This window comes from Suncus etruscus, chromosome 13 (genome assembly GCF_024139225.1).
Source record: "Suncus etruscus isolate mSunEtr1 chromosome 13, mSunEtr1.pri.cur, whole genome shotgun sequence".
NCBI lineage: Eukaryota > Metazoa > Chordata > Mammalia > Eulipotyphla > Soricidae > Suncus > Suncus etruscus.
The window spans coordinates 14,908,504-14,929,141 of NC_064860.1; the positions used below are offsets into that span (position 1 = coordinate 14,908,504).

The window sequence follows — 20,638 nt, forward strand, 5'->3', positions numbered from 1 at the left end:
GGTTTTTGAAACAAAACGAGAAAACACATCACAACAAAATAGGCAATTAGAGCCAACAGTCAATATTAACTTCTAATTCTGTAGAACACCTTTCATGTTAAAGGCTCAACGTGTTAATTAATTCCTCAACGCCTCTGTCAATTAGTAGGCATTCTTGGGCTCATAAGGCACTCATAAAGCATGGATTAAACACTGTATCATCTTAATCCTTATTATCAGAACAATACAGCTTCTCAAGTCTGATGTTTTGTTTGACACCACCTTCCACAGGACAGAACCAAGCATTTACTAAACAAATGAAGTGCCACATGACAAACCAAATCACTAGTAGGATGCCTGTGTCAGAGTGAAAAAGAGGAAGTTTCTTAGAATGGGTCTTCTCAGAACCATGTTGAGGCATCATGGAGTAAGAGGTGGGAATCTTAACTTTTAACATGCAGCCTTGGGTCCATAGTGGCCAAATGGGTGTCGTTTCTAACTAACTCCCTGGCAATGCTGGCGGCCACGGAGCCTCAGTCTCCACCTCTACTTTCTTATAGAGAAGGACTCACTCAGTTTGGGATTGAGGGAGGATTCAGGCAAGCTGCTTAAATTCTATATTACAGTGGCAAAATAAATCAATGAGGCGCCTCTGCTTCAGAACAAGCTAGCAGTTTCTGTCATGCCTGATCCCTTGCTAGCCCCAACTTTATCAAGTTGTTTCATAGTCATTTTGACAATCCATCTGCACATGAGGAAACTTCCATTCAGTTGTTTAGCAATAAGCTTGGTCACTAACAGCACCGAGGCAAACAAACCAAGATGATCTGCTTCTGCATTTCACATCTACTGTATCCCAAATTGCTGACCAAGTCTACAATAATCCCAGTGAAAATATCTTCATGCCCAGGGTTTAGGTGAGAATGATGAGGGAGATGCTGGGAAGGGACCAATATACATACTGATAGCATTCTTGTCCCTAGTGTATTTTCTCTCTTGTACTAAAGCCAGAATGATTCTAAGTACATGGAGCTTTAAGTACAGTTGCAAATGTTGGTAGGAACATTGTGATATGAAGGCGATTGGGTACAAGGCCATTGTGATAGCTATAATAATCCATTGACTTTAACACTCTCTGGAGTTCAAATTTTGGTTTCTCTTGGCCTTCTCTTGTCTCCAATTAAGATTTTCAGTAATTAGTTGGTAATAGTGAGGCAAGAACTCTAATGTTAAATAAAATCAGGGCTGTGTATAGCCTTATTTCATGTCTCAGAAACGAGTATGATTTTTTTTTCCTATATACCATATGAAGAGAAGATATCTAAAAGTTTTGCAATGAATTCTCATGTGACAAGAGAAACATTTTACCTCTATTTACTACCAAATGAAAATGAACCCATGGGGCTGGCGAGGTGGCGCTAGAGGTAAGGTGTCTGCCTTGCAAGCGCTAGCCAAGGAAGGACCGCGATTCGATCCCCCTGTGTCCCATATGGTTCCCCCCAAACCAGGGGCAATTTCTGAGTCCTTAGCCAAGAGTAACCCCTGAGCATCAAACGGGTGTGGTCCAAAAAACCAAAAAAAAAATGAACCCAAATAGAAAATTATATTAAGACTTTATAGGTTTTGTTTTAGCTTTTGTTTGTGTTTTGGGCTTGGAGGCCACACAGAGTAGTGTTCAGGGCTTACTCCTAACTCTGTACTAAGGGATTACACCTGGCAGTACTTGGGGTGGAGGGGAGTGGTCCTCATATTAGCAGTTTATTTTAAAACCCAGAACATTTATTGATCCTTATTATTAATTAATTTTGTCTGGGAGCCACAGATATCTGTCTCTTGGCTCTGTGCTTAGAACTCATTCCTGGCTCTGTGTTCAGGGATCACTCCTAGTAGCAAGGCTCTGAGGATCATGTGCAGTGCCAGGGACAGAACCTAGACTGGCTGCATGCAAGGCAAATGCCTTAACTCCTGCTTTAACTCTCTAGTCTTGATTTTTATTTCTGAAAAGCAAGAGGGGCTGGAAAGTTAGCTAGTAGTAAGACAGCAGGTATATCTAAGACCTGAAGATTTTACACATACACACCACATCACATATATACAGTTTTAGATTAAAAGGATGCAATATATATTCAGGAGGGATCAGACTAAACTTCATGCTATCATCTACTTCTCAAAACACTCTATGACTTAGTCAAACAACACCTATATTTCTTGGAGTCCCAGCCCAGATCAGTTCCAATAAAAATATTATAAAATAGCATACCTCAGTGAAAGTAGAGTTTCTCTCAAAAACCCCATTTGTGGCTGGGGAGTCCACACTTTCACTTCAGCATCGAGTCCAACAGTCAACTCACACTGGGTTAAGTTCAAAGGGAAGCCAACACTTGCATCCCACTGGATGTTGTTGAACAAGCAAGAAAGCCAACTAACCCCTTCTTCAAATGATTGAGCCCATCTATCTCTCTGCAATCAAGGTTAGTATTTTAACACATTCTTATTTTTTTCCCCACAATGAAAATTTTTGACAAAGGTGTTAGAAAACTGTGTTACCTGTAAAATCCCTTGAGGTTCACTCTGTCTTTTATCAGATCAGCTGCCTGGACTATAATAATATTCCTCAAAGCTCTTCCTGCACAGGAAGAATTCTCTCCATAAAGCTAAATGGGAAAGACAGTCACTGTTAATTTAAAATAATAAGGTAACATTGTATGAACTGTCAGTAATATACTGTATAACAAAAACATGATCAAATCCCATTATCAAATCAAAACACTTATATTTCAGCCCACACAGCCACAGACCAGCTACTTATTTTCTTTTTGATCTTGGTCTACTGTCATTAAGCTATATTGACTTTTTTCCAAATGTCAAACTGCTTTAAATAGAAAATAATCTATTTCTTCATAGCTTTCAGGATCCAATATCCACCTAAAAAACATAGTGTTTCTACCAAAAAATACCACTCTGAAATATATATATATATATACATATATATATATATGTATTTTGACTTTGCGATATTGAGAATACATTCATGTGAAAGTATTGAAAGATGGAAAAGATTGTTTTATTTCCCTATTTAGAGAACATCTTGCACCATGACAATTTGATAGGAAGCTGCAGTGTGCTCTGCTTTTAAATTTCACTCAAAGGCAGAGTTCAGAATTAATTCCAAGCATCCTGGTTTTATCTACTTGGCAATTTCATCTACCAGATAAAAATTTCATTTAACTTCTTTTCTTAATCTTACAATTCATCCATATGAGTCTCTGATTCTTGGAAGATAAAGGAAGATGTTTTTTGTAGATCTGGAGAAGTCCATGTCCTACTTTAGGCTCTCCTTTCTTTCTCTGATTGGTTCTTTTTCTATCAGTGCAATGATGCTTCAAATAAAGTAAGCTAAATGAAAGCAAACACTCTTCCTAAGTATAAATGGAAATTAAAATCTATTGGAGGTTCATGATAATCTCCATTTACTTGCTTCTGAGTCAATTTTTTGATACCTACAAAATACTTTTTATGTTCTCACAGAACAAATTCACAATATACTGAGTGTGACTTGACTTGAGGGAAGACCTCATCCCCATTCACCCCCATATTTCCCCAATTTTCCTATTATCAGCTCACAATAAAGACAACCCGAAGGGAAAGTAAGATGGGTAAGATATGATTTGTTTTTTTTAACATGCTAAGATTATTTTGTTAAAAAGAGATTGGAACAAGTCAGAAGACAGAAGTATAACCCAGATGACATGCACCCTGTTCTAACATGGTACCCATTCTTCATAAATTAAAAAAAAACACACAACATTTAAAAAGAAGGGGCAGAAAATTAAAATTAGAATTAGGTTTAAAAAAAAACCCTAAAAATTAAAAAAAAAATCAGAGATGGGGAATAGAGCAAAGGGTTATATAGTACATGTCTGGCATGCTTGAAGTCCCAAGTTTGATCTACTGATTTAACAGCTTCTTTCTTACCAGTAAGCATAAGGATAGGCCAATGTGAGATTACCATAAATAGTCCCTTTGAAAGCCATTGCTTGGTGTAAAATACCTACTAATTTTAAAATAGAGGGAGCCCACCAGCACAGCAAATTAAAATATACAGATATTATTCAGTGACTCTGCCATACTGATGATGCATTCATGTCAAGGACAGAAAGAATTCACTATTTCCCCTCTATCTAGTGAGCATCTTGAGCCAGGACACAATTAACAGAACATCTCAGACACCTTCAGCTGTGTCATTCCCAGTGAAAGAGGAGTGTGATCAGCAAAGGTGACACTGCTAACAAGAGAGAATTCACCGCAAGGACTCATTTATTTGTTTCAGAGAATGCAGCCAAAAAGAAAAATAAGACTCATACCTGGGAAGGAGTATGTTCAAGGTATGGATTGGAGATTCTTCTCGATAGAGTCTATTTTAAAGTAAGGAAGAAAAAAAAATAATTAAAAACTGAACCAAAATCTTTGTACCATCAGAGCACACGCTTTGTGCATGATCTATAGTTGCCCAAACCTCTCCGAATGAGTGTAAATCACGCAGAACCACCATCCTTCCACTTAATGTCAGTATTCATAGGTAAGCAACATGGTGTCCCATCCCCCAAAGAATCCAACCTAAAGGGCGCTACTGAAACCAAGGCGGGTTGTCTAGATTTGTGGCCATGTTGTTAAAGTGGTTCGGCTCCACTTCTTGAAATCTGCCCCTTCTCTGTCCTCAGGTTACCAAAAGGGCCACTTCGGCATCTAAGTAATTGCTCCGCCCTTTTATCCCACCCCATCAAATCAGCCCTCCAATCAAATCACCCCCTAGTGAAGAATACTAGAGGATCTAGTATTTTCTATGTCAAAACAAAACAATCCAACTAATAAATCATATCTCCACATTAGGGATAACTAATTTTTAAAAATAGGAACCTGTCCTCTCCCCTCTCTCCCCTCCTCATCTCTCCCATCCTTTTCCCTCTTCTCCCCTCCTCTCCTCTCCATTTTTTTATACTCTATTTAAACACCATGACATATGAAGTTGTTCAAAATGAAATTGTTTCAAGTGTTCAATATCCCACCACCAGTGTGACCTTTCACCCATGTCCCCAATTTACCACCCATCTCCAAGCCTGTCCCCATTGAAGGTACAAAATAATGTGGTATAGCAAAATGGCTAATAGAATTCTTGAAAAATACTTCCATAAAATTTGTGAAAATTGTTATATCTCTCAATGGGGGACATTAAAGTCATTGTTTGAGAGTTTACTAAGCTGTTTGTAAAAAAAATTAGAAATAAAAATTAAAAACATCAACTCCACCCCTCTGCCTGCTTCTAGGGCTCATCATGTCCTTCCACCCCTACCACAGTCTGTCTCCTAGTGTTCTCTTTCCATCTCCCTACATGGTTTCTTTGAGCATGGTTTGTGGCAACAGAAAACAGGCAAGGACATCTTGCTTCCATTCATACCACTCTCTGACCTAAGAAGTCCCACATCCTCCCTGTACTGCCCAGAATCCCGCTGGACTCCCAAGTCTAGGTTGGTGACTGCCCCCTGCCCCCATTCCCTGTCCTAGAGCATCCAAACTCCTTTGGAAGCTCTTGCTTTCACCTGTTTCACCTCCAACAAATCTCTGAGTGTTTTTCTTTTTTAGAAAGAATCAGTGCTTAGCACTGCACTTCAGTTACAGCACTGAGCACTGAAACTTGTGTTTTGTTTTGTTTTGAAGTTATTTTCTATTCATGTATTTCTAGATATTTATAGCTCCATCAACTTATTATCTGTTGAATGGTTTGAACTGTAGGAGCTAATTTTCCCTACCAAACTATCCAGGGAGTGATACCATCACCCACAGATGCTTAATGCACAATAGAAAACCATTATCATTTCCCATTGCAGTACAGGAAAAAAGGACAGAGAAACTAACATTTACTGAGCTTCCACCCTATGTTTAAAAGCTCTTTACCCTTTGACTCAAAGCTTGCTGTCTTTTGAGATACCATAATTTTTAGTCTGCCGCCTCCACGACTTAGAATAATTTGCTAAATTTATGAAACATACTCTGCCAGTCATGCCTTTCCAACATCTGCACCTTTTACAAATTTTAAGAAAAGCCAGGCTGCTCCTTCCCTACTCAACATGGCTCCAGGATGGTTTATCTTTTAATTGAACTGAAATAAATGGATGGGCTTTTTATTTAGAAATGTCAATTAGTATACTTTGTTAAAGGACTGCAAGGATTATGAAAAAAATATGTTTATAGCACAGACCATTTTTAATTCCCATGAATGAAAATAAAACCACCACCTTGCCTTTCTGTTCTAATTATACCTCCAAGGTTCCCTTCACCCTTCCAAGGCTTTTGTTGTCATTCTGTAGGTTCTAGATTTATTTATTAAGATACACTCAGCCCTCCATATTCATAGGTCGGTACCCCTGGAATCAGCCAACCTTCATTTTTGGTACCCCATATAGTCCCAAGCCTACCAGGAATGATCCCTGAGTACAAAGCCAGAAGTAAGTCCTGAACACTGCCAGGTGTGGCCCCAAACCAATAAACAAAAGAACACATACTACGAAGTTAAACATAGGTGACTTCTAAAATTCAACTATGAAGAACTTTGTAGATAACAATGGTTGCAATAAAATAAAATTTAAAAAAATATATAAGGGGGCTGGAGAGATAGCATGGAGGTAAGGCATTTGCTTTTCATGCAGAAGGTGGGTGGTTCAAATCCCGGCATCCCATATGGTCCCCTGTGCCTGCCAGGGGCGATTTTTGAGCATAGAGCAGGAATAACCCTTGAGCACTGCCGGGTGTGACCCCCCCCCAAAAAAGAAATATATATATAAAGTAAAGGTGACTGCAGTATATGAACTTTTCTTTATCATTTCCTAAACAATGTATCATAACATCCTTTGCTTTACTAATATTAACCTTATATTATCTATTCTATATTACTGCAGAATAGTTTAAGTTTTCTGGAGGAGGTGGGTGGGCTATGGGCAAATTCTATATCATTTTCTATAAGAGACTGCACAGTGTTTGGATTTGGGTATCCTTAGGGATTGTGGGACAAATTCCTATAAATACTGAAGTGCCAAAAGGCTGCGCTAATTTAAAATTTGCATGCACGTCAGATTTCTAATTTGAAGAAGAATCAAGTGATCCCTCTTCCCCTAAACAAAGACTTTAAAATTACTCTGGCAGGCCAGAGCTAACCATCTTTACAAGCAGAAGAGCAAATACGCCATGTGACATACCCTGAAAGAACGCTTCTAGGCAGAAACAACCGCTGAAGAACCAGGTAAGGACACTTTGACAAAAAGAAAGCCAAATACTTCCTTTCTCTCTGACCAACCTAAATCTGGCCATCTTTACAATACTATTACGTGCACAATTCTGACTCCCAGAAAAATCCCCCTGGATAATTTGTTTTAAAAGACGGGTAAGGTGAGTAAATAGAGCCATGGGACTCTTCCCTGCTGACTAGATAATGGCCTTCGATAAGCTACCAGCCCACAAGGAATGACAGAAGCTAAAGAGCAAAGTAACAAGCACTGCATTTTTAAGGACACAATACCCAGAGCTGGAGTCAGAAAAACCTGTGAGCCTGCTTAGGCTGGCCCCAGGGGAGCTGTGTTTCATTAATGCTCTAGATTAGCAGCTCCCTAACTCAATTAAGCATAGTGAAGCCTTAAAGTCTCTATAAAATACTAATTCATTAAAATAACTACTACTACTAAAAACTTACCTTTTTCAAGACCCATGTTTGTCACTTTTGGATATTGATCAAAACCAGCAAGTGTCAGAGACTGAAGGTGAAAAGAACGAGGAGGACTAAGGTATTCATCACCTTATTCTTAATAGTCACTGGGGAAAGATTAAGTAGTTTTATAAAAGGGGGGATAATTTATAGGTATTTGAGAAGTACAGCTCAAAGTCTGCTCCAGAACTGCTCTCCCAGCATCTATCTACCTGCATAAACGTCCCGAGATCATACTAGAAAATACAGCCCTCTCCATTTTAATATTCTTTAGCCAATGCAATAATTACACAGCTGCTTTTTTTCATCCCATCTTGAATCTCTTGGGCTTATTTCTTCTATCAGCACTCCAGGGTTTTGTCTAATTACTCTTGTGGCAACAGAACTGTATTTATTTCACATTTGTGAAGCATCATATGAGCTTTGTATAAGGCACCAGTGGAACTTTCAGGAACATGGCAGATACCATCTCAAGCTTAGAAATCCATTTACTAGGAGACACAGAAGTTCAAAGGGATGCTTTAGACCCATGGTTTCTTTCTTGATCCAGACTCCCTTGGTTTCTTCTCTAACTTTGTGTTGCCATTTCAATGGGCAGGGCTTTCTCCTATGTTGATTCTTACTATAGCTCTAAGTAAAATACTAAGAGGGTGTTTCCTTCTCCTTTTAGTTCCAATTTCCTAGAGTCACTTATGCGAGATGCAATGATTCTTTCATGAAAAATAAACACACTGCACAGAGATAACTTGAAACAACACGAATAAAACTAGAATTTAATTCAAATTTATTTCTCTTCCTTTCCCTTTTAAAGGATAGTGAGAAAAAAATGGGTTCCTAAATGCTTATGAGGCAAACCTCATATCCAAATATATATGACAAAAATTATAATACTTTATACACAAATAAACTTCCAGGAAAAATGTCATAACTCAAAAGGATAATTGGTTAATAACCATATATTACTTTAGGTCTTTGTTTAAAGTGGGTGTCTACTGAAGCTAAATTATAATAGTTTGTGAGGTTGGTTCTGAACCAAGCAAGAAACTCACTCCAGAAACACTGAAAATATCTTTATTGCACTGGATAAAGAACTTAAGCACATTTCCATCAGCTCTAAATGGACATACATGCCTCAAATTCTCTCCCCTGATTGAATTAAAGTGTATACAATATTAAATGGAGAGAGGGAAGTGAAAGGAAACTAAACCCCTTCCTTCATTATAGAAGCATGATCTGTTCTAACCAACAACCATGGAAATCCTAAATGCACTCGTAACTTGATAATAGTTCATGACACAATTTTCTGTCCTTTTAACCAGTTGTTCCTTCTCTCATTGTTGGCAATCACTGCCATTTTCTTATTGTTGGTGACCATGGTTAAGTAGAAGAGGTAAGCTTGGATTTTTTGCTATCTTAAAAAACCAGACATCTTCTTAAGTTACCAGAGAACACATATGTTAAGAGATCCTAGAGATAAACAATAAGGGCTGTGTTCCAATACATTGTCCAGCTAAGTTCTAAGATAGTGGGTCTTATTAAATTCATCCCAAGAAACATATATCAAAAAGTTGATCTTACCTAAAAAAGAGAGAACCCCATACAATTTGTTGGCTTGAGGATTACAAGTCAAATGCATTGTAAACTGGAGGCATCTGAAACAGAGGATGGATCTCTCTGTCTCTCTTTGTCTCTCTCTGTCTCTGTCTCTCTGTCTCTGTCTCTGTCTCTCTCTGTATCTCTCTCTCTCTTTCTTTTTCTCTCTCTCTCTCTCTGTCTATCTCTCTCTCTCTCTGCAAAGAAATTACTCCTTTACCTGGGTTTGATCTCTGGTATCCCATATGGTTTCCTGAGCCTTCCAGGAGTGATTTCTGAGCACAGAGCCAGGAGTAGCCCCTGAGCACTGGTCGGTGTGCCCCAAATTAAAAAATTTCAAATAAATAAAAATTAAAAAATAAATTACTCCTGACAGGCTCAGGGACTATATGAGATTTTAGGGATTGAGCCCAGGTCAGCTGCATAAAAGACAAATGCTCTACCCTCTGTGTTATTGTTCTGGTCCCAAGTCAGAATTTTTTTTAATTCCCAGAATTGGAAAGTCACAGATTCAGGATTAAACCCTACAACTCTAACAGGCTAGCATTTATAAGTGTATTTGTTAATTTTCTCACAAATAAAAATGAATGATCTCACTTTTACAACATGCTAGCATTTACTAAACACTTTACTTGTACATTTAATATTTTTAAATTATAAAATGAAGACTTTTATAGATGACTAAACTAAACTAAAAAAAGCAGAGTACTTGGCCTGCGTTTGTTGAAATTTACACAAGTCCATGCCTATCTTTAGTTACTACCCACTGCTTGCATTTCAGAACACAGAATTTGATCCTTAGAAGAGTGGCATAGCAAACAAACACATCTCACTGAATTCATAATCACAAGTTATACCTGCTAGTCAGTAATTAGCAACCCTGGGTGTGAATTATATTTGGAAAACAAAAGGAGGACAAAATGAAACAGAAAAGACTGGAGAGATAATATAATGGGGAGAGCATTTGCTTGGCATACCGCAAACCTGGGTTTGATCGTGGCACCCCATATGGTACCCTGAGCCCACCAGGAATGATGCCTGAGCACAGAGCCAGGAGCAAACCCTTAGCACTTCCAGTTATAATCTAAAAACCAAATCAATCAAAGAGATGCTCAGGTCTCTTTCTCAAGGTAGACAGAAGAAGGATCTGGAAGAACAGGGGTTAAACAGTTTCCTCAACGCTCCCTGGGCTGTCCCAGGGTGTGTCCAGCTTTGAGGAAGGCTGTAAAATTTAACAGCTAAAACTGGTTATTGGAACCACTGGCTAGGCACAGGAGTGATGAGACTCCAATGCTCTTTTAATGTCTGTCACCTCTTCCAAGCACCTGGCTGCACTGAGATCCCAGTGGAGACCTATAAGTGGCTGGATCAATAGTACCAGGATCTGTGGCTTAGCTCCCAAAGCAAAGAACCACAGCTCTAGTAAATCCTACTTTGCACCTGCTATGATTAGGGGTGGAGGTGGATGTATTTCTTCAGAACCCACCTCAAAATCGCCCCAAGCCAGACCTCCTCACATCTGCAGCCAGCAAGTCACCCCCACACTTTGGCAAAGAACACCCCCTCTAAGTGGCCTTCTTGGCCAGCAACTGAAAAACTGAAGTTTTTCTTCCCATAAAGGACTCTCTTCAAGTAGTCATCTTTTTTGCCCCACTTAAATGTTCAAATGGAGAATTAAAGAAGATCTAGGAATACTTATGAACAATTCACAATCTCCTCTCCTTAGAAAGATAAATCACAAGAACCAACAGCTTCGGAGAAAAAAGATCCTTTCAAGCACAACAGAAATGGAAGGGGGCACGGAGGTACTGGAGTCTACTGGGGCTGAGCTGTACAATGATGAGAGAGAGAGAGAGAGAGAGAGAGAGAGAGAGAGAGAGAGAGAGAGAGAGAGAGAGAGAGAGAGAGAGATATGCTTTGCATAGTCTCAGGGCATTTTTGACTATGTCTCTGGGCTGCTCAGATGGGAAGTTTCTGCTTTTGAGTTCATTCTGGACAGTGGATGAGCAGGAGGAGACCCATAGCCAATTCTAGGAATTGAGCAGCAGTGTTGAGCTCCAGTGAAACCTCATGTCTCCTGGATAAGACTAAGATATAAACAGGGAAAGTCTCAGCCTCTTAGATCTTTGAAATGAAAACAAAATAGGCTTTGTTTATCTGTTTGTTCTGTTTTTAAGCCCTCCCAGTTATGTTTAAGTCTAACTCCTAGTTCTATATTCAAGGATCACTCCTTGTAGTGTTCGGGGATTGGCTGCAGTGCAGGCTGAAATTAAGGCAAGTACTTGCCCACTCTGTCTACTGTACTATCTCTCTGGCCCCAAGGCATCTCTTCAGAAACCACCCACAAAGCACCATACTTTGATTTTATTCTGTCTTTTGGAAAGCATCTTTCTTAAGAGAATTGATGGACCTGGTTGGACTTCCTGCTAGACACAGAAAGACTTTGGCTCATATAGGAATAAAGTAACTGAAGATTCTCAAACAACAGTTAAGTTAATAAGCTAGTTTTTCTTTACCTGTCACTAAATTCCCTACTTATATCAACGTCCACCTGCTTTATTACATTAAGACTCCAAGACCAGCCTTTTCCATAGCAGCCAACATGGAAAGCTGCCACTGGACAAATATGGAATGGCATGAGAAGGAAAAGAATTAAAGTATTGCATTATAATCCAAATGAAAAACACCCCTGGGTCCAGAATGAAACATATAATTGAATAAGCATTAGTGGAAGGTGGGAGGAAGATAGTTTTCCTGATAGGATTATTATAATTACCAAATGCCATTTTTTTCTTTTTATTGTTAAATTATCTTTATTTAAACACCGTGATTACAAATATCAATGTAGTTGTATGATTACAGTCATGTAAAGAACACCCCCCCTTCACCAGTGCAAGATTCCCATCACCAATTTCCCAGATCTCCCTCCTCCCCACCCCACCCACACCTGTACTCAAGAAAGGCTTTCTACTTCCCTCATTCATTTACATTGTTAGGATAGTTCTCAGTGTAGTTATTTCTCTAACTGCACTCATCACTCTATGTGGTGAGCTTCATGTCATGAGCTGCACCTACCAGCCCTCATCTCTCTTGTCTCTGAGATACTGCTAAAAATGTCTTTCATTTTTCTTAAAATCCATAGATGAGTGAAACTATTCTGCATCTTTCTCTCTTCCTCTGACTTTTTCCACTCAGTAAAAGCCATTTTTTAAGGGAAAACAAAAAAATGCCACCAGGCAATGACCACACATATTTACCCAGGGTCAAAATGATTCCTTGTTTGACAGAAATAAACAAAGGGCAAGATGGTCACTTTTCAGCAGAAGGTTAGAGGACATGACCTTAACCAAGTTATATACTGCCATCTGTCTAGGAGAGTTCAAAGGGTTGTAGTAATAGGCTTTGCAGTCTAGACCACCAGGTACAATTCTACACTGCACTGTGAGGAGTGAACACTCCCCAAAACCAGTAAGCATGGTCCCTAAACCCAAACTGTCACCTCTCCTAAGAAATGCTGTCAGCATTTGCTGCTATGATTAATCTTCTTTGAGATAACCAGCCTTTGCCTGCAAAACACTGTCAAAGCTACAAAAAAAGAATAAAAACTGATGAACTAACCTAGTTGGGGGTCCAAATAAAATGGACAAGGCAGTGATGTAGAATTCTGGACTAGAATAAGGACCGTAGTAGGGCAATGAGCAGAACAGTCCACTGCAATGCCGTACAAACCACAGAGCCATTACAGCATATTGGGCCGGAGCGATAGCATAGCACTATGGCATTTCCTTGAATGCGGCCGATCCAGCACAGACCTTGGTTTGATCTCAAGCATCCCATATGGTTCCTCTGAGCCAGGAGCGATTTCTGAGCACATAGCCAGGAGTAACCCCTGAGCATCACCAAGCATAGCCCAAAATACAAACAAATAAACAAAAAATCTAATATTCAGGGAGGTGGGAGATGGCTATAAGAGAAATAAGAGAATTACTGTTTTGTTTTACCTCATATTTCTGCATCTTTCTACAAATCAAGAAAAAAAAAAAAACTGGATGGGGCCCAGAGGGCATGTAGTCTCAGGTGATTTGGTGGAGAAAAAAATTAGTCAGAACTAAATACCCAAACCAAAGTCAATGCCAATAGAATCAAGAGACCCAAATAATAACAATCTAAACTTAAATGGGCCTATTACACTGGTAGGCTAGGGGGGCTAAGTGTGGAGGAATGGGATGTATGCTGGGAACTTTGGGGGAGGGAGGTCAATACTGGTGGTGGTAAAGGCTTTAATTCACTGTCATTGTATGCCTAAAATGCAACTATGAAGAACTTGTAATTCACAATGATCTCAATACATTTAAAAAATATATAAGCCTCACAAATACTGTTAAGATGAAATAATGTATATTGGTTTTTATTAAATAACTACAATAAGTGTATGTTATTTTAAAGTTTAAAAAAAAACAAAGATCTAAAAAAAAGAATTATCCTATCTGTTACTGCATCATTTTTATGTTTTAAATTATTTCTAAATGTGATTGTTTTTGGAGTTTTTTTGGGGGGGGATCACACCCGGCAGCGCTCAGGGGTTAATCGTAGCTCTATGCTCAGAAATCTCTCCTGGCAGGCTCGGGGGACCATATGGAATGCCGGGATTCGAACCAATGACCTTTTGCATGCAAGGCAAATGCCTTACCTCAATGCTATCTCTCCGGCCCCCAAATATGATTTTTTAAGTAATGGCCTCCTTTCTACCCATAAATAAAATCTCACTCAAGCATTATTGTAGGGGCTGGAGTGATAGCACAGTGGTAGAACCTTTGCTGTGCACATAGCCAAACAGGGATGGACCCAGAATAATCTCTGGCATCTCATATGCTCCCCCAAGCCTGCCAGAAGTTGTTTCTGAGCATAGATCCAGGAGTAACCCCTGAGTGCCACCAGGTGTGGCCCAAAAACAACAGCAAAAAGAATTATTGTAAAACACGATATAGATTATTAGATTAAAAGCTGTACTGCCTCACAAATAACATTATCATTTTAGGCCACATGGTGAGGCCACAGTAGATCAGTGTGTCCTAAAGTAGATGATACTTACTGGGGCAGGGGAAGTTGAAGCTATGTAGGGTGCAGAAGTAGCTTTGGGTGCAATTGGGATAAGCATTACATAAAAGTCGTAGATTTGAGGGGCCGGAGTGATAGCACAGCAGTAAGGCGTTTGCCTTGCACGTGGGTAACACAGGACAGATTCTGGTTCAAATCCTGGCATCCCATGATCCCATATGGTCCCCTGAGATTGCCAGGAATGACTTCTGGGCACAAAGCCAGGAGTAATTCTTGAGTGCTGCTAGGTGTGACCCCAAAAAAACAAAACAAAATCAAACAAGAAGTCATAGATTTGAGAATGGAGGAATAATACAGAATGGAGGGCACTTGCCTTGCATGCTGTGAATCCAGTTCCAGTCCCTGTTGACACAGATGTTTCACCAAATACTGCCAGGAGTGACCCTGAGTACAGAGCTAGGAAAAATCTCTAAGCATTGCATTTTTTGTTTCTAAAAGGGGGATTATAGGAAAAATAAATTTAGGAACCTCTCCTCCAGTCCTTTACACCAATCAATTACCCTCAAAATATTTCTTGGTTGGAAAAATATGGTCCCTGTGGACTGCCATGATCCTCCAAGAGTTCACTGGTAGAAAAAAAAATCACATAACTGGGGTCCATGGAAGAGAACAAGGAGACAACTGGTAGGACAGAGACTACAGAAAGGAAACAAAAGGGAGTCAAGGTTGAAACAGCATGCAAAACACTGCAAAACCATGCCCCCATATACCACCTTGATTTTTTTAAGTTTATATATATTTTTAATAATGTAAGGTTATTTTAAGTTTGTTTTATTTCATGGACCACACTTAGTTGTGCTCAGAGGACAGTCGTGGCTCTGTGGTCAGAGATCACTTCTAACCAGCCTCAGAGGACAGATATGGTGTTGGGAATCAAACTTAGGTGAGCATGTGCAAGGCAAGTATCTTAACCCCTGTGCTATCACTCCAGAACTGAGTAGGGGCCCAGCCAGTAGGCAAAAATCATAGGACGTCAACAAGATTTGAAGTGGAGCCACAGTTGGAGAGGGAAGAGAAAAACTACAAACCATGTTCCAATACTCAAAGAACCTCAGCCATGCAACACCATAAAGAAAGCCTGAAGTGGCCTGAGTGAGAAGAGTTCTAGATCAAGGTTACAACCCCCCACCAAGTCTAGCTAAGCCATCAAGCCAAGCCTACCTAGCGCCTCTTCTTCATGAAGTTTACTGGGACACAGCAGGTTTACACACTGTCTATGGAAGCTCTCCTGACAAAAATGTTTATTATTTGGCCCTTTCTAGGAAGAGTGTCCATTCTGGTCTACAAGCTAGTTTTTTAAACCATGGTGGCAAAAGAAGTTGATTATGGTTAAATGGTTTCTGAATACATATGACTGAAACTAATCCAAAACCAAATGTATAATGAATCTGATGTGTTTCTGGCAGTATCTGCCCTCTCATGCTCCATTTCTTGGACCCATAGACATGAGTAGAATGGGTTAAGAATAGACATTAAGTAGAATGATCTAGGCCACCAAACTCCAAAAAGTGAAAACAGTTTCATTCCAATATTTTACCCAGTTATATTTAAGACTTTTAAAATATTATTTTGAACCAAATGACCTCCTATGCATTGAATGACAATTTCCTCGAAACCTATTTAAGATGCTCTCCTATCTTTACTTAGATGTTTTATAAAAGTAAGAAATAGGGGCCAGAGCAGTAGCGCAGCTTCATAGGTCATAGGTGTTTGACTTGCATGCAGCTGACCCAGGACAGACCTCGGTTCAATCCCCAGCATCCCATATAGTCCCCGAGCCAGGAGTGATTTCTGAGCGCATAGCAGAGTAACCCCTGAGCGTCAACCCAACCCTCCCTCAAAGTAAGAAATAGTTCATAGTAATGTTCAGCTACCAAGAATAAAACAAATAAAGAGTACTTAGTTTTACTGTTTGTTAAAATAGAACGTCCTGTTTATACTATAAGAGAGACAAGGCTAGACTACACAAAATAAATGTCAAAGTCAAATACACTCAAGTACTAGTAAATCCAAGTAACCGAGTAAATCCTAAACCTAGTAAATCCAAGAAAATGCTATTTCAAACCCCTGAATCCTAAATATAGTATTCTCCCTGTCTAGATTGCCTTGTTCATTATCCAAATTACATTTTATACAGTTTATGCTAAAATATGCTTCACTCCTCCATTAGAAACTTTTCTCTTATGTTCTTTCAAAAAACATTTTTATTGAATTCAAGTATTTCTTTACAAGTCTGTTTCCTTTCATTCATTAGAACATTTCTAAAGATGGGACTAATCTTGTGTTCATATTTACATATGTCCGTAGTATCCAACATGACTCCCTTCATATACATACTTATCATTAATATAAAGGAGGAAAAGAAACCCTAGTCATTTGTTGCTGTTGTTTTTGGGGGGAGAAGAGTGTACCACAACTGGCTGTGCTCAGGAATAAGTCCTAACTGATTCCTATCAGACTATCAGACATAACTCTGGTCTTGTAGCCTCCTGAACTCATCACTTCCCAGCTTTTACTATTCCTTTCTTGACTCCTCACGCCTTCTCCAGAGAAGCACCCTTTTTTTTTTTTATCTGTGAATTTAGCTGGAGCACTAGATTTCACCACTCAGACTCAAAGCCCATCTGTTTCTCAGAGAAGTCACATGTCCTAAAACAAATTATTCCACTTCATTCTGCTTGTTTCCCTCTCTTTATAATTGAAGAAATAAAATCTATTTCTCATGATTCAATGGCTTGTAATAGTGCTTCACACACTCCAGCCTGCATCAGAATTACTGATGGGACTCATTAAACCAGACAGCTGGGCTCCATCCCCAGGGATCTGGGGTTCAATAAGTAGGTCTTGGTCTTGACCTATGAATCTGCAATTCTAACAAGTTTCCAGAGGATATTATTGCTGCTGGATAAGAGCATATATGAAATGTAAAACAAGATGAAGGGACTCATGCTAACACACAGATGAACATCTGCTTGATAATCAAAGGGGTGGAAAAAGAACCTCTCAGCTCTTTTAGCAGACAAGAGCAAGGCATGGAAACCTCCCCTGGAAACTAGCCCATCCCCTGGCACTACTGATGAGACATCAAGATAGGTTATTCTGGGCTTCCCAGTAAAGGCAGAGTGTCCATCAAAACAGTATGTAAAAGCAGGAGAATGCAGACTATTGACAAAGATGCGCTCTGTGTACCTCTCCAGGTATTAGTGCTCAAAAGCTCTAGCATCAATGGACCATTCTGGTATAAATCCTGATACTCTCTAGAATCCAGGTAACCACTGGCTTATTGTAATCCCAGATGTCAGGAGCATCTCATGGCCTAAACTCTCAGCCTGAACTTTGGGTATCTTAGACTCTGTCTCTGAATGTTGTGGGTTAATCTTGACTTAAAATTTTTGGAATCTAGAAAAAAATTTTGGAAGCTAATATGTAGAATCTGATAGAGACCAGATTCATTCTTAAAAGTGAATTGAGCAATATTGACAGTGTTTATTGTAAGAAATAACCAGAGTGGGGACAGAGAGATAGCGTGGAGGTAAGGCATCTGCCTTTCATGCAGAAGGTCATTGGTTTGAATCCCGGCATCCCATATGGTCCCCTGAGCCTGCCAGGAGTGATTTCTGAGCGTGGAGCCAGGAGTTACCCCTGAGAGCCACCGGGTGTGATCTAAAAGCCAATAAATAAATAAATAAATAAATAAATAAATAAATAAATAAATAAATAAATAAATAAATAAAAATAACCAGAGCATTGGAAATGAATAAATGTAATCATGTTGGATTCTACATCACGTGAATTGCTCACTATATGTTGGGTCTTAGGCCAACACTCTGAGAATCACTGATAAGATACATAAAGAGTTTGGGAGCAGAGAGATGGTACAGGGGTTAGGAGCTTTCCCTGGATGTGTCCAACCCCAGTTTGATCCCTAGCATTGAATATGATCCTGGAACACTGCCAGGAGTGATCCCTGAACACAAAGCCAGGAATATTCTACCACACCACCAAATTAGCCCTCTCTTGATCCTACCCTCCCAAAATATATAAAGAGCTTTTAGCAAGCACTCAGTGAGCAAGTATTCAACTCTTGTCAAGCATTCAGCAAACTTTACATGATCATGCCTGTGACCATGGATCTCTCTATATTATATTTCAAGAGACAGGGTTATACCCTTTTCATTGACATTTACAGAGCAGGGTGCCTGTGACAAAGTAGTCAGAGCTCTGCCAATTCTGTACCTCACCCCAAATTCCTCCTGATTGGAACACAGAAAAGGACTTGTGGGAAAGAAAAATATTCTCCAACATCACTCCCAGGATTGTATCTTATGGACACAGACTATGGCATGCACATTCCCAGTCCATACTTGGGAGTCTGAAAGAACTAACTCAGAACCAATCCCACTTTTTTGTTTGTTTTTGGGCCACACTCAGAAGTGTTCAGGGATTACTCCTGGGGGTGCTCAAGGGACCATATAGAACGCCAGGATTGAACCCTGGTCTGCCACATGCAAGTCAAATGCTCTACCTGCTGTGGTATTGCTCTGGCCCCTCAATCCCACTTTTATAAAGTTCTTGGTATCACAGGTCCCAAGATCATAGGTAGTTACAACCAGCCACCAACACTGTTTACAACTTGGGAGAGAGCAAATATTTATATAAATGAATGCTTTACTTAGGCACTACCCAGTAGAAATCTTGTAACATATTCTAATTGATATAGTATTTCAGATATTATTATTTTTCTCCTGAGTCTTTTGACTTCAAATTCATTTTAAAACTTGAGAGGATCAATGCTAACCTTAGCAGTCTACCTGCACATTCAGAATTTAGAAGATCCATGACCCTTGCAGTGCCGGGGTTTGTGCACATAATTGTTAATGTTAGTGCTGATAACACTGGGCAGACTTTCAGTATCACAAAAAAATCATTTCTCCTGCTCCCTAGAAGTCATTTAAAACAGCTAGGAACTCCATTACTGCCTATCTTGTGCAACTGCCTCCTTCTCTTGTTGGAGATAAGAAGAGCATCATTTCATGGGTCAAAATTCACCTTTTGCCACAGTGAGTAGGCTGCTATATCCTTCTGTTCTTGCTCTGATGGAACACAAGGTTGTTAGCTTTGATGGCCATCACTTACTTCCCTCTTCCACAGTTGAGTATTGCAGGCTTGTGAAACCTGATTTAGCCTGGATCACGTGTCCTCCTTCCTCTGGAGAATACTAAACCTGAGGTCCACTGAGAACACAATTTAGAGCCATATCAATTTCCTTAACTCCCTTCAATGTTTCTAATACCTCCTAACAGAATTGCAATAGAACAGGATTTCATTCACATCTTGTACTCAATTTCCTTTTAATGTTTCTGGCTCTGACACCCTAACCATCACTTCTCATCATTTGGGGAAATCAGATTTTCCAAGGCCAGAGTTAAAATTAGGTTCTCTTCTCCCCAGTCTCCCTCTATAGAGAGACAGTGCCTCATTAGCATTGCCTGGGACTGGGCATCAAGATGGCTTCCCCACATTATCTAACAGTATGTTACCCTTACCATCCTTAGTCTTGTACATTTCCTCCTTCTGTCTTTCATAGTCTTATCAAATGATCTGTTTTTGTTTTTTTTTTCCTGTGAGGCCAAACCTGATGATGCCCAAAACTTATTCCTGGCTCTGTATTCAGGTATCATTCCTGGAAGTGCATGGGGATCTAAAAGGAATGAGCCCCGGGCAAGTGCCTTAACAACCTCTGTACCATTTCTTCAAATGATTTATTCTATCTCATCTGGATAACTTTTTTTTTTTTGGCTTTTGGGGCCACACCTGGCAGTGTTCAGGGATTACTCCTGGCTCTTTACTCAGAAATAGCTCCTGGCAGGCATGGGGGACCATAATAAATGTCAGGATTTGAACCACCACTGATCCTAGGTCAGCCGCTTGCAAGGCAAAAAGCCTACCACTGTGCTATCTCTCTGGCCCAGGATATCTTTTTTTTTTTTTTTTAACTAATAAGTCACCATAATGTTTTGTCAAATGTTCCTCCTCCTCCTCCCCACCCCACCTTCACCTTCTCTTTCTATTCTGGTAACAAAGACTCAACACAGCCCCAGTAAGTATAATCAATGACCATTCCATCAGAATGCAAAATAGAGCACTTGCTTGGGAGTTATGGTGTTCAGACTTGTGGGATACCAGAAGATCTCT

General features: G+C 39.6%; 1 protein-coding gene across 1 annotated transcript in view; it reads right to left on the reverse strand.

The window, feature by feature from the left end:
- Window positions 1–20,638, reverse strand: part of RAPGEF5 (Rap guanine nucleotide exchange factor 5) — a 264,811-nt gene that overhangs the window by 209,502 nt on the left and 34,671 nt on the right. Inside the window, exons 2-3 of the mRNA XM_049785378.1 lie at window positions 4,344–4,394; window positions 2,527–2,633 (exon numbers count right to left, since the gene is read on the reverse strand). Coding sequence (XP_049641335.1) covers window positions 2,527–2,633; window positions 4,344–4,394 — 158 coding nt within the window. The remainder of the gene's footprint in view (window positions 1–2,526; window positions 2,634–4,343; window positions 4,395–20,638) is intronic.